At 44.1% G+C, this 14,437-nt stretch overlaps 1 protein-coding gene and 1 long non-coding RNA gene across 3 annotated transcripts in view; one reads left to right on the forward strand and one right to left on the reverse strand.

The window, feature by feature from the left end:
* The window catches only part of CCDC13 (coiled-coil domain containing 13), a 45,340-nt gene that overhangs the window by 10,120 nt on the left and 20,783 nt on the right, over positions 1–14,437 (forward strand). Inside the window, exons 3-10 of one of the 2 annotated variants that reach the window (XM_019508060.1) lie at positions 2,102–2,244; positions 3,928–4,017; positions 5,477–5,593; positions 6,744–6,848; positions 7,218–7,382; positions 8,350–8,526; positions 10,333–10,539; positions 11,893–12,038. In XM_019508060.1, the coding sequence (XP_019363605.1) occupies positions 2,102–2,244; positions 3,928–4,017; positions 5,477–5,593; positions 6,744–6,848; positions 7,218–7,382; positions 8,350–8,526; positions 10,333–10,539; positions 11,893–12,038 (1,150 nt within the window). The remainder of the gene's footprint in view (positions 1–2,101; positions 2,245–3,927; positions 4,018–5,476; positions 5,594–6,743; positions 6,849–7,217; positions 7,383–8,349; positions 8,527–10,332; positions 10,540–11,892; positions 12,039–14,437) is intronic. The other variant, XM_019508061.1, reaches the window with a different exon arrangement.
* Positions 8,095–8,446, reverse strand: LOC109291183. Its single transcript, XR_002095765.1, has 2 exons — positions 8,358–8,446; positions 8,095–8,271 (listed from the first exon to the last, which is right to left on the reverse strand). It is a non-coding gene; the product is annotated as an uncharacterized LOC109291183 (long non-coding RNA).

A 14,437-nucleotide genomic window follows, 5' to 3' on the forward strand; every position in this document is an offset into this window, starting at 1 on the left:
TGCTGCTTGCTACAGCTTCTGCCTCTTTCAACTACACTACAAAGCTTGAAAGCATCCCTGCAGGCCTGATTTTCAGAGGCGCTGAGCCTCTGAATCTCCCGTGACGTTTTTTGAGTGTGGGGCACTCAGTCCTTCTGAAAATCATGTCCTGTAGCATTATGACTGTCATAATTCCCTGATGCTGAGGAGAGAATGAGCGTTGCAGGCCTAGTAAACAAAGCCATTTATAAAAATCCTGCAGTTTCTGAGGCTGTCTAGAGCTGTCCCCTCTCATGTTCCCTTGGCTTTGTTATTTAAGCATCCTATTCAATTGATTCATTTAAACTGATGAGGCCACAGCCTCTTAAATTTGCTTTTCCATTATTTTCTGTTGTGTTCCTCATCACTCCAGGGACTGGACAGGCTGAGGTTTGAAACTATATACAAGTTTCTAAATGGTACTTGTGCCATGGTAAGGACTCCTGTGTTTGACAGCTTAGCCAAACTTCTTCCACGAGATGTCAGTGTTGCCCAGTGCACCAGTGACTCTGGGGAAGGGAGGGAAAGGTTAGAAACAGTAGTAAGCAAAACTGAATGATGCATAAATTATAGCTCTGTGTTTATTATTTCCATCAGACATCTGAGAGGGACAGTGTGGTATAGGGGTTAAAGCTAGGATGTTAGGGGGCGGGAATCACAATTTCTGTTTCTGCCTCCCAGGGCAGCTTTGTGCAAGTCACCATTTGCTTCAGTTTTCCCTCTCTGTAATCCTGAGATGATGATCCTCCCCTGTTTCTCAGGAAAACCCCAAGCTTTAATTAATGTAAGCATTGCAGCCTGAGACTCTCACATGCAAGTGCTGTTTCTGATTAGTATTGATTATAATAATTACCACTACCATGATTTATCATGGAAAGAAGTACTGGCTCCCAGAGGAGAAAGGAAACACTGCATCCTCTGCAAGAAAAAAGAGTGGTGCAGATATTTTCTTTATCATCCATTACTTTTTCTGCAAAAATGTTTGTGTGGTAATGGGGCAGAAATCTGCCCCGGCCCACAGTCTGCATGGCCCTTTGAAGTGAATAGGGCTGTGCTGTCCCCAGTGGTTGCATAAGAGATGTAGTATTGCGTGGATATTTGGCACTTCATCCAAATTCTCACATATCCTGGTAAAAAGCTCTTCCAAGAAACATACAGCATTAAAACAAAAGGGTAGACCAGTAATAGCAGCACTTAGTTTAAATCCCTACATACCATATACAGATTTATTCCTAAGGTTTGTCACTGCACCCCCAGAGAAATTGTCATGGGTTAGGACCTTTTCTTCACCCAGGTGACATGACAAAGCCCAAATGGTGTATAAGCCTGGCACAATGGTTACATTATCCAGCACATTAATGAAGACACTTGTGGCAGGGAAGTGATTGAAACATCTATTTAAGAAGGCAAAGTAGCATTCAGTGGCTATTAAGATTCCTTTTAAAAGTGCAGTGAAAGTTTAAGTGGGCATGGTATAATTTTCCAGTTAGATATTATCCAGGACACCAGACTCAGCAATATATCCATCTCATTAGAAGAGCGAAGGCATCTTGCAAAGCTAAGATCTGTGGTTCAGCAGCTGCTCCAGTGCCAACCTGCCAGCACAGGCAGTGCTTTGGCATTTTTACCAGGTCATGTATATATACTTGGGAACCAACTTTCATAGTGTGAAGGTCAAAACACCGGTGCCTTGCTCACATTTGTGCTCACACCATTGCTACTACTTGGGTAGCTGGATCCATGCCAGCAATTGCTGAAATTAGGGGGGTAATTTGCTGGCTTTCCTGACCATAAACTTGCAAGGGCCACTGTTTGTGCTGTACACTGATGGACCCAGCACTGCAATGCTTCCAACACCAGTGGTTGTAAGCTAACTCAAAGAGCTGAATGACCCAAATGGCATCATTAACAACTCTCTCCCTCTAGCTACACACTCTCCAGACAGTTGTTCTCAGCACAGATCTGAGAAAGGGAAGCTAAGCCATAAAAATACAGCTTCCCATAGGCAGAGAAAAAAAGCATCAAGCAATCTGATTCTTGCACCTAAGCTGTTCCTCCATTTTCTACCTTTTTGTTTTCTCAGGAACGTCTGGTTTAGCAGGGGATATCGCAGCTACTAAAATAGTTGAACTGTCCAAAAAGAATCGTGAGCTAACCGCTGAGACCGAAAGTGAAAAAACCAAAGTGAAACAGCTGAATAACAGAGTCAAAGAGCTGGAAAGAGAAGTGAGGCATCTTTTTATTGTCATAGCAAAACTGTGAAATCGCACCAGTAGCCTTTTGAGGGTAGCTTCCTCTTGGAGAAACTGTATGTTTGAGTCATGTGGCTACTCCCAGCTTGTTACAGCACCAGGACTTACTGTGAGTGCTTTCCATCTCTGCCCTTGGTGGGATAGATGGACTCGCTCTCTTCACAGTGTCCATGCACACTGGAAGAAACAATGGCAGAAAGGTGGGAATAAATATAACGAGCCAACGATTTGTGAAATACCAATCATCAGAAAAGGCAATCAGGACTCGTAGTAGAGATGATATCTTTTATTAGACCCACAAGATTTTTGCAAAAAAAAAAAAATTCCTTAATTGCAAGCTTTCGGGCACAAACACCCTTCATCCAGCATTGGAGAAAAGATTGTAAAAGTTTTCCTGGGTAGAAATGAAATCATCAGAAATACAAATGTGTATCTGAGAATGCAGCTGCTTGTCCCTGGCGATAACAACAGCAGTGTTGTAATGATCTTTCCTCAGTTATCTGGCAGTCTGGATCCCATCATCACAGAAGTGCCAGTCAGGGATTAGGGCCCCACTATACTGTATTCTGTTCGTGTGCACAGTTGGATGCAGTCTACGCGCATAACAGCTTTCAGTGTAAATAGGAGGGCCAAGCAAAGGGTGGGAGGGAAGTGAAAGCACAGAGAGGTGAGTGATTTACCTGAACCCAACAGCAGTTTAGTGGTAGACCTGGAATTCTCATCTCCTATCTAATGCTCAGTTCTGCAGGCCATCCTACTGTCTACATCACCCTTTCTAAAAGGTTTGCCACAGGTCTCAATTCATCAAGCAGATAATGAAGATAATAAGATGATCCTGGTGGGATCATAACAATTTCCATTTCGCCCCTTCATTTTGCACTCTGATTGTGTTTCCTCTTGCAATTTGTTGTCCATAGCTCTCCCCTCTGTAGGCAGGAGGGAATTAGATTATATGAGAGGAGTTCTGCACTCCAGCAAGCAGGAATAATTAGTGAACGGTGCCAACTATCACCTGCTTTCAAAGACTGACAACAGAACTTAAGCCCTTTAGCAATATCCAAGCTACAGAAGAGGAATTTCAGAATGATTCCAGAGCCTCAGCCAGGGGGTGAAGCTGCAGGTTTTCTTCTTAAAATGCCTTTGGAGTCATTGAGCTAGCACATCTTTCAGCATACACTGCAAGATTTTTCTGTGAAATGGGGGAATTGGACTTGAAAATCTACATTTTACTAAGCGGGGTCCAATATGGGCGGCTTAAAAGTATGTCAAATCCTGACCTTCATTGGATGTTATCTATGTTTAGAGGCAAAAACATAGATGCCTGTTTTGTGAACTTTGTCCCATTGGAAACATCCCTCAAGGTACCTGTGTTTGCCAACTAATCCCATGGTTCCAAGCCAAAAGCTAGCTGTTCTTTTCACAGTAAACTAACCCAGCCTGTCTCACCAAAGATAGAACCGCAGGGATATTTATTTGAAAACTTAGCAGTAGATGAAGACATTTTTGTTGGAATAAATAAAATCCATTTAGCCCATCAAAGCGGGTGGTGTTACACTTGCTGTTTACTCATTAAAATATAGCTGAATCATCTGCCGTGGAAATATGCTTTGTTCGCTGCATGTACTCTCTAATGGGTGTTTGCTTTGGTCTTCTCCAGCTCCAGGCAGCCATGGGAAAAATCCAGTCTCTTGGCGGCAGTGACGCAGAAATCAAGCAATCAGCTCTGAGGATGACAGAAGGAAACCTGGTATGAGTTTTCCTTATTTGGAAAAATTCAGAAGTTTAACTAGAATTTTGCTCTCGTGTTACGTAGCTTTTCTCCTCCTTTATCTTTGCCATTGGATTTATAACCTGTCCTAATCATTCTGTATCCAAAGATCAGTGAGTGAGTTTTGGGGGATGATTATAGTATCAGAAGAAAGCGTTTACTGACCTTATTGGTTCATCTTCCCTCCCTCCCATGCTGCTGTCTTGAATTAAAACAAGCTCTTAAAACTTACCAGCTTCAATATTTGTCAAATGAGGCCTGATCTACATTTACCCGTGTTAACTGTGGGCTTGTAGAGTGGGCGACTGATTTTTTTCAAGTGTTTTGTGCATAAAAGAAACACAAATTGTTCGTTTTTAAGATGTCCCCCTCAGACTAGAGCCCTGGTTTGTTCTGTTTCCTTTCAGTAATGCTACCCAGCTAAAGGCCAACTCAACTAGACAGTCTAGTGGAAGGATGGTAGAATAGTCACTGGAGAAGTAGGATGACTTAGAGCTTAAAACTCAAGGCAGAGGTGCAGACTTCCTGGCTATATTTTGGGCTCTGTCATGGTTTGACTTTGTGGGATCCATAAACCACTGAACTTTGTGGGATCCATAAACCACTGAAAGGCCTTGCTACTGGGTAATTTTGGGCTGCTCCCGGAGCTCTTAATCCCTGGACTGTCTACACTTTAACATGTTAAAGTGGTTTTAAGCACTCCTTATGCAGCTCAAAGTTTTGCCACTCCAGGGCAGGATTGTCTCTGACCTGTACTATCCAGCTCCTGTTCCATTAAGGTGTAGCTACTGCTCACAGATGTGCCACCCAGTATCCCAGGATCTCTTAACTCTGTAAATTGGATCTCTTCAACCCAGTAAGTTGAAGACCTCCAGTATCCCCATATCTCTTGCACTGCCACCCATAGTTGCACTAGTGGCAACTCACAGCTCCAGCTCCAGCTCCTAGTCCTGCCCCTGCTCACCAGGCCTCTAGTGGTAAGTCACAGCTGTGCAGGTAGGGGACAGTCAACGAAGGTTTCTAGACTAACAGTGTGACTGCTCCAAACTCCAAGCTAACACCAATCAACATTTGTGCAGGTCACAGTGTCAGGTGTAACAAAGTCCTAAGCCTCAGTTTCCCCATCTATAAAATGGAAGTAATAATAATTACCTGTTTCTCACCAAGTGTTGTGAGACCTCATCCTTTAGTATTACTAATGGGAATATAACCACTCCTATGCAGGAGTCATGAGTAAATTGATTGGGATCTGGAGGAATGCAGAGGGATTGCACCTTTGGAAAAGGGAATGTCTCTCAGTCTCCTATAAACCCTGTGGGTTTTGAGAGAAGCTATTTCTGAACCATTACTGAACACCTGAGCTTTCCTCACTGTCACGTATTTTCCTTTTTGTGAAGTGGACTCTGTCCTTATCAAATCAGTTCTCCTTCTCTCAAAGCCTGGAAGTCCAGAATTGAAAGCTGTGCAAGAAAAACTAACTGCAGCCAACTTGAAGATGATGGACTATCGCAACCAGCTCCAGGCCACAAAACAAGAATTGAAGATGATGCAAAAGGTACTACTGTATATCTCATAATATTGTGATCTCCCTTCCATTAGTTTCTGGAAGGGAGATGTACTTAGTTAATGAAGACTAGCATGCTGCTTTCTCTTTTGGTTTTGAAGGGCTTTTCTGGATTAGTAGCACTGGTTGGATTACAATGGTAAAGACACTGAAAATTTAAAAAAATAATGTTCTGCCATTGCATTTGTGTGTCTTTCTAGTATTTGTATTGACTTCTTATGGCTTAGCAAGTCACAAAAACCTTAATTCAGCAAAAATAGTTAAATTGATGATTAACTTGAAGCATTTGCCTCAGCACATCCCTATTCAGCCGGCTTAAGTTGCATTGAAGTCAATGGATTGTAAGTGCTTTGCTTAGCAGGGACTTTAGAATAGCCTTTATTCTTTGGTTCACTCCAGGTACCTAGTGCCTTTTTCTGTGCTCTTTCCCACATGAGGCAGCCTTTGACTTTGCTGCTTTGCATAAAAGACCTGCAATGCAGAGCAGAGACAAGAATTTTGTCCTAAAAATAGATCTCTGCTGACCTTTTAATAAATAATTGAAATGCATTTCATAATAACTGTAGCTCTTCTTCATGTGGCTGTCTTGGAATTGCGTAAGTCAAATACTGGCCCCTGGCTTAGTATTATACAGATTTGTGAGCTGCCGGCGTTTCCATTGGGCCCCTGATTTGTTTAGGTTAATGGCTGGTATACATCAGATAATTATTACGTATGATGAAAGCTGTTTGTTAGTAATGATCACTAAAGGCCATGACCATGCAATATAATACGAACGCTTACTTACACCCCCTACCAGCAGTATAGATTTGTATTTCACTGTAAGGGCAGTTCCAGCATTTTTTGAATGCTTTCTTTCTACAGGAAAAAAAGAATATACGCATTTCTAAATATTGAATCATATTTATATGCCTATTTCATAAAAAAATGTTGGTGCTTTGGTAACCAGTGAAACCATTAATATTAGCCCAAATACATCGCAAAGAATCTGCTCCACATGTGTTGAATAGGAGCTGCAGACACCCAAAGGATACAAATACACATATAAACCCAGGCTTTTGTCATGGCTGATAGAAGGACCAGGTTTTCCACACTTATTGGTAGCCTGGAAATATCATTAATATTCATTCATTATTTACAGCTTTTAGCAAGTGAAGTTGGTGAAGACGTGAATGTTCAAAATCTTTTGGCTACCTCCGGTACCTGGCGTGGACGGGCCCAGCAGATTCTTGTTCTACAAGGCAAGGTGAATTACTATCACAGGTCCTTATCTTTAGCTTTATGGTATTCAGAGCTGAAAGCAAAACTCTGAGCATTTGCTGAAGCTCCTAGTTTATCACAATTATGACTTTTCAAGAGGGTGCATTGTAAAATTCTACTTGTCCATGTGCTCACAGTCAGGGAATTATTATTTCTGATGAAGAAGTAAAATGCCATCAGTCCTCTTGTTCTAAAAGACATGTACAAGTACCAAGAAATAAATGGTAGGACACTAAGCCGTAGGCCAGATCCTCCATTTGATTGTGCGTAGTGGGCTCTCTCTGACCTCAGCTGAAGCAATGCACGTGCAGCGGCCATGCTTTAGCTCTGAACGTCTCTGCGTGCTTTCCCCTAGGTTCGAGAGCTAGAGAATCAGTTGGGTCAGAGCAAAAGTAGAGCATCGATGAACAGTATCGACGAGGAAATGTTGGCCCTTACAGATCCCAGGAAATTGTCAGCCCAGGAGAGAAACCTCCTCCGGATTCGCAGCTTGGAAAAAGAAAAGAGAGAGGCCTTGGAGGTAAAGAGCTGTGAGCTGATACCAACCTGCTTGTAATACAACTATGTAGTAGCTGCTGCCCTTCCACCTGTCTCACCCACCTGCCTCTAAATACAGTCAGGCTCCTGGTGTTTGGGGGTTGGGAAGCTAGTGGTATCTCTAAGAGGGTGCGAGGGAATGGCTAGAGCCATGGCAGGGAGAGGCACTATCAGGGTTTAGCAGGGTGTGCTTTCCCCGCAGCCAGTAGATACAAAACTTCTGGCCCCCAGCACGGAGATCAAGTGCCTCCTTTCTCACCTCCCTACCACATGTCCAACCTGCAATAGCTATAACTGAGCACTGGGTCTTTGCATACCTCTGACTGATGGCAGTAAGGAGAAAGCAAGTGTTCAGCTGCCCACAGGCACGCACACACACATGACCAGATCCTGCTCTTACACCATCCCTACTCTGGAGTAACTCCCCTGTTGTCCTCCTGTCTCAAGCCCCAGTCACAAGAGAGCTTTACTGAAGTGCGTCCAGATTTTTGTCAACTTTTCTTGGGTTTGAAATCCAGCCATACATCCCCTGCATGTGTGAAGTGAATAATCTATTTACGTGTTGATACTCTGCACTGCTCAAAGGAGACTGTTAATCAAAAGCACATTCACTTTAATTATGATGCCAATGGCAGACCCACAACACACTGATTCTGGTCTTGACACAAAATTATAATTTACTTCATTGCACGTGCTTCATCTGCTTAGAACCATCTGGATTCCTGAGCACACAGACCTCTTGTGCAGCCACCAAGTGAGCACTGACTGCGGTGTGCAGTAGCATAACATTTACAGAGGGTGAGTCACTTCGACGGGCAAGGCAGTGCAAAGTTATGGATTCTGCAGAGCTGCTTGTACTTCCTTGTATTCACCTGAGAGCAAGGAGCAGGTTGAATGGGACATGATTAATCTCTTCCCTTGTTTCATGTTACGTATTTACATAATTGCAGAAACTCACCGGGGAGCATAACGCTCTTCAGAAGGATCATGAAGACGTGAAAATAAAACTGGATGCATCGAAAGCCAGGAACAAAGTGCTGTCCAATGAGGTGAAAACGCTGAAGGGGCAGATCCTGACCCTGCTGGAGAAAGGGAAGCATGATGATGAGCTCGTGGATGCTTTACTGGTACAGTCTGACTATTGCAGCTGATCCTAGGTCTTTCAGAATCTATGCTTTCTCTAAAACTGAAGACATCTTACAGTGTGGTGACAAAACCATACCCTCAGGATGGCAAGGGGGTTGAAAAATCCAGGTTTAAGAGCGAGCCAACGATTTTTGCAGTTTATATTGATGCTGATGAGATTCTGAGATCAGCACAAAGGCTGACGCACTTGGTTGAGAAGGCGGCTAGGAGCTGCTGCCATGTTTACCCTCCCAGCCATGGCTACTGCCACCACTCACCCCACTGCTACATCTGGATCCTGTCTGCAAAGAGCCCCACAGTCTGGATCTGGCCTTGGGGAGTTGGGTGAGATTGACACCCATCTTAGAGAATTGCTGTAAAAAGTGGTCACAGTTTTGTCCTCTAGGGTAGAAGATGATGAGAATCAAGACTCCAAATTCTGTTCCCAATTCCACTGACTCCTTGTGTGACCTTCGCAGATTATTTGGGTCAGGGTTTTTCACAAGTGCCAGCTAATTTTGTGCACTTTGTTTTCAAGTTACCCAGCTTGAGGCTCATAAAGCTTTGACTCAGAGAGGTACTGAATCACCATTAGCTCCCACTGACTTCAGCTCCCACTTTGACCAGGTTCACACAACGCACGTGTGACTGAGCTGGGAACAGAACATGAGGTTCTTTGCCTCAAGTATATCCACCTACCAAATAAAGCTAGCAGTAGTACAGGCAGTCCTTGGACTTACAGCACAATTGGTTCCTGAAAACTGCATCTTAAGTCAAAACATGAACCGATTTTCCCATAGGAAACAATGTTATAAATGGGGGATTGGTTCCTGAACCAAGGCCCCATACCCTATTTTCACCAAAAAATAACCTAGAATTTTGTACTTAATCAATTATGGATGAGTAATATTTCTACATTAGTGTATTTATATTGTAAAGAGCAATCATATTGATTTGGAAGGACTTCTTTTACGTCACTTTGCTGGACTTTTTGAAAGGCTCTTGGTTGGACTTTTTGAAGGGTTCTTGGCTAGAGTCCTCTCAGGAGTCTTGGCTGCAGGTTTTTCTGGCGTCTTGTCTGCTTTCTTAAAGAAAATGTCCAAGGACATTTGGACAGATGTTCTGCAGGGAGATGGGCAATACAGTGAACTTGTTTGGTGTGGCATCATATCGGATCAAGCGTTGTAAAGTCGAAACTGTTGTCAGAAAGTCGAAACAGGGTGTCAATTTATAAATGTCATAAGTGCCGTTTGTTGTAACTCAAAACACTAAGTCGAGGACTGCCTGTACAGTGTTCATTCAGGGCCCATCCTTTTGCAGTATGCTCATTAAGGAGTAGTCCCAACTAGAGTCTTAGTATCGCTTACTAAATACCAAGCACTTCAATTCTATCTGCATATAAGCTCCACTCATACTTGCAGTGCTGTATAACTACTTCATACACCGTTCAGTTCAACCAGCAGGATCAGAGCCTGTGAGCTGTCGTCTCTCACACAGCCTGATTGCCTGCATTATAAGTTATACCACCGAGCAGTGAGAAATGCTTGACAGTCAAGCTGGTTTCAAGCTTATAACGCAGTGGGTTAAGTTCATCCCCGGGGTAATAAAGTTCTCTTTAAAGAATTTATCCCAGGGATGAGTTTGGTTTGGGGTGTTAGTGCCATAACACACAGCTTCTGGCCTTGGATTGCGCTAGGCATCCCAAAACATGTATCCTTTTGGGCACAAATTTAGGTGTGAACCATCATTTGTTTAACATTCTTCTTGATATACAAAAACAGTCTGTCATGATATTACTGTTTCACCAGAGCCAGCAGAAGGAAATGCATGAGATCTTAAAACACCTGAGCCAGCAGGATGAGAAGAACAAGGAGTCTCAGCAGAGCCTAGGACAGCAGTTGAACAGCGAGACTCAGAAACAGAGCTGTCTCATAGAGCAGCTCAAACAGATGGTGGCTGAACGAGAAGCCAAGGTGAAAGAGCTGGAAGAGGAGGTTGGGCAGCTCATGCTTCAGGTAAACCTATCAAAAGAAATGAACTATCAGAGCCACTCCTTGGGAAGCTCTCTCCCTGTTTCTAAACACTCCTCCCTCCAATGTTGTTTGAGATGTTTGCTGGCTCAGCCTCCCAGCACCTGCCCACTGTGACAGCTCCAGCTAACGCCAGGGTGATCTAGCAGGGAGACTCAGACTTTCTTTGGCACTGGTGCGAGCCGTTTCCTCAAATCATTTGCACAGCAGAGATGATGTGAATGTAAACTGACATCAAAGCTTTGCAACATGCTCTGCAAGCTGGGTTACAGGGACTGAAAAATAGCAGGCAAACCACATTCAGCCTCTCTGAAAATGGAAGGGAGGATAGCCCAAGGGTAAAGGTACCAGCCTGGAATCTGGGACACCCAGGTTCCCTTCCCAGCTCTGGCACTGACATCTCACATGACCTTGAGCATGTCACTTAGACTGCCTCAGTGGGACCCCTGGAAGAAGTGGGCTGGTCAGTTGTAATGTACAGTTCCTCTACCAGCATTGACACCCATGCTGCTTTGGGCTGATGGGCACTGAATGAATGGTGTGGCAGAAACTAGGCAACTCAGAAAAAGTCTAGGGTGGAGGGACAGCAGTCATTAACTGGCACGTGTGTAAAGAAAAGGTGAGGGATGTTGAGATAAGAAGTAATTCCTTTCTGGTCTATTATGTTAATCTGCCTCAAGGTCTCATACGACATAGGAGCAGCAGAACAGGCCTCAGTCTTGAGAAATCCAGGTTCGATTCCCTTCTCCATCAAAGGCTTCTGGTATAACCTTGGGCAAGTCACTTAAAGGGCAGATACTTAGAATACTTAGGCACCTAACTCCCATTGATTACAATGGGCATTCTTTGCTTATGTATTTTTAAATAAATAGGCTTCAGCCGCTGGGTCTTTCGATCTGTAACAAAGGGGTTGTATCACTTTCCTGTGCAACTGCGGTGTTGTAAGAATAAATACATTCAAGACTATGAGTTGTTAAGGTGCTACAGTGATGAGGGTCATAGAGGTACCTAAGTTAGGTAGAACCGGGACAGAGCAGAGATTAACTTTGATCAGGACCAGGTTTTCAGTCGACCCTGAGCGGACCAAGTTTGGCATGAAACTGGCTTTGCTTGAGGTTTTACATGCGTTTGGGAGGGGGTTGTTCAAACCTGAAACTCCGAATGAGATTCCACAAGGGAGAGACTCAAAGAACAAATTCCCATGAAACCCGTCATGTTAAACACCCTGGGAGATATATGGCTCTAACCATCTGAACACAGAACAGTTATGGGCGTAGTTCTGCTCTGCAACTGAGCCAAAGTTGTACGGAGCACAGCTGGCTTTAAAATCTTCTCCAGCAGCATCAGAAGAAAGAAGCCACTGAGGAGGGCAGTCCAGATGTTCCGGACTCGCCGTCCTCCGAGCTCTCAGAAGATGCAAGTTTTACTCTAATCAAGTCACCAGCCTCCGGCGGTGATCATGTTGGGAGGATTGTGTCTGCTCGGTAAGAAAAATTTAATTGAAATCTTTAAAATTGATATGAATTATTCAAAGGCATATTTTTTTCCTGCCAGCGATTCCAAACCACAAATGCAGCCTCTGAAGGATTACAGCAGCTCATTTGCAGCGTATAGGAATCTCTTAATCATATTCTCTCTTAGACATTTGTCCGGGGACACAGAAAGATACACTTAGATGCAGCCATTACTACATTTGGCATGTTTGTAATACAGCTCATTCTCTTTCTCTGGCTCAGATAATATTCATGCGGTTAGCTTAAGTGCCTTCGGGTTTTTTTTCCCTGAGAGAAACTGAGCATCTAATGGGCATGGCTCTGAAACCGGGATGGCAAATTAATATGAAGTTCTGGTTTAGATATGCTATAAATCAGTAGTGTATTATTTAAATCAATAAAACTGCCTTTGTAGGATTTCTTCACAGAAGAGTAGAAGGTTCAAAAGACATCTAGTAAGTTGGTTTTCTTACGTTCCTCCAACCAGCGATCAAAGACTGTGTCATCTTGTTTACCCTGGTCTAATACCAAAGTCAGTTAGTCAGTCCGCACGTGCATATTTGTCGAGCCATGCGATAGCATCCTCAGTGGCCATGTGCAGTTCCAGGACTGCACGGCAGAGACCCTCTAATATGAGAAATGGAGATTGGCATTGCCACCAAACAAGTTCCTTATCACAGATCCTACAGTCTCCCCACCTGGCTTAAACCTGCCATCCCACACCGTCAGCAAGCCTTGCTGAATAGGTTCTGGACAGGGCATAGTCTGTGTGCAGCCAGCCTGCACCATTGAGGTCTTTGTGACAATCCAGACTGTAGTTTATGCCAAATATAGGTCCCAATCCTCACTTACACAAAGGCCACTCTACAAGGCCCATCAGTGCTTTAATGCCAATGCTTAAAGCAGCTTTAAGTGACAGGAAAGTACCTCCATACCTACGTAAAATCCCTCTATACTTTTAGTGATATTTAGTGGCTGTGGTATATTTGAGAATGAAACCCAGTGTGCAAGGCTTGTCTTATGGGAAGCAGACCCACTTTCCAAAGTTAAAGTTGCAGCCAGCTCCTGTTATATAAACCCATTTTATCACTCCTCTGGCCTCGACTTGGAAAATGAATCTGGCCTCAAAATTGTTGAATTCGCTCTGAACACCGTCCTCAATGTTTGATGAAAGTGCAGCCACCTCTGTTTGAATTCTAGGTCATTACAGCATTACCCTGATTTAATCCTTTTGTCTCATGTTTGTTCCTCTGTAGCTCCAAAACCTGCCGTTGCCTTTGCAGGCTTTTCCTTTGATAAAATCTCCTTGCCAACTCATTATACCAGTTTTACGGGAAGCAAATGTGTCTAAATGTAATTAAACAATGCTGTGTGCAGCACTTGCAAGTCTGCTCCTGATTGCATTAGTGTCAGTGGGTGTTTGGGTTTTTTTAGCCATTGGATTGAACAGACGCAGGAATAGACACTCTACGTGGGGTTTTGTTGTGAACATCTTAATCGTGCCATAGTTTATTGTAGCTTAGAAAAAAACACAGGGACCCTTCTTGGACTGGCCATTGATAAAGCACTTCCCCTCACTCAGCTGATGCAGGCTTTGTGGGCTTGTGTTTATCACAGAGTCCTAGCCTCTCCATAGTCATGGCCCCAGGCTTTTCATTCTTCCACATGCACCTTCTCACAAGGCATCCTTGTGCTTTCTGGTAGTGAGTCCCTGTCTTACCCACTAGCACTTCTCCAAGAAATTGCATCCAATGAAGGTGGGTGGATCCTCTTCCTCCTTGTCCCCTTCCTGTTCAGTCTTAAGGGCCAGGTGGTGATGTGTTACAAAAGTAGACCCATTCGTGGATTTTCATAGTTTCAATGAGCTAAGGAGAATAGTCGGGGAAGCACTGAGGTCCCGGAGGGGAGGGGAATTGGGTGCCCAAGAAGAGTGGTCACTCCTTAAGGAGACGATCCTCCAAGCCCAAAGGGAGGCAATCCCAGCATGGATCAAAGGGGGCAAGAGGGTGCAAAAGCCCCCATGGCTCACCAAAAGCATCCGGGAACATCTCCTAGCTAAAAGGGAGGTGCACACCTAATGGCAGGGAGGGGCCATCCCCAGGGAGGACTACACTGCAGTTGCTCAGGGATGCAGGGGGGGTCAGGAAGGCCAAGGCAGAGATGGGACTGGGACTAGCTTCCCAGATCAAGGGCAACAAGTAGTCCTTTTTTAAATACATAGGGGGCAAAAAGAAGGTACTGGGTAACGTGGGGCCCCTGCAGGACACGCTAGGAAATCTGGTCGTCGCACCAGACAGCAAAGCCAACATATTTAACAATTTCTTTGCCTCCATTTTTCTGAGCAGGGACCAGGTCATCCCCTCCATCGGGCCTCCCTCAGGCCCCAGGGG

The sequence above is a fragment of the Gavialis gangeticus genome, unplaced genomic scaffold (genome assembly GCF_001723915.1).
Source record: "Gavialis gangeticus isolate Ggan-Ray unplaced genomic scaffold, GavGan_comp1, whole genome shotgun sequence".
Taxonomy (NCBI): Eukaryota; Metazoa; Chordata; order Crocodylia; family Gavialidae; genus Gavialis; species Gavialis gangeticus.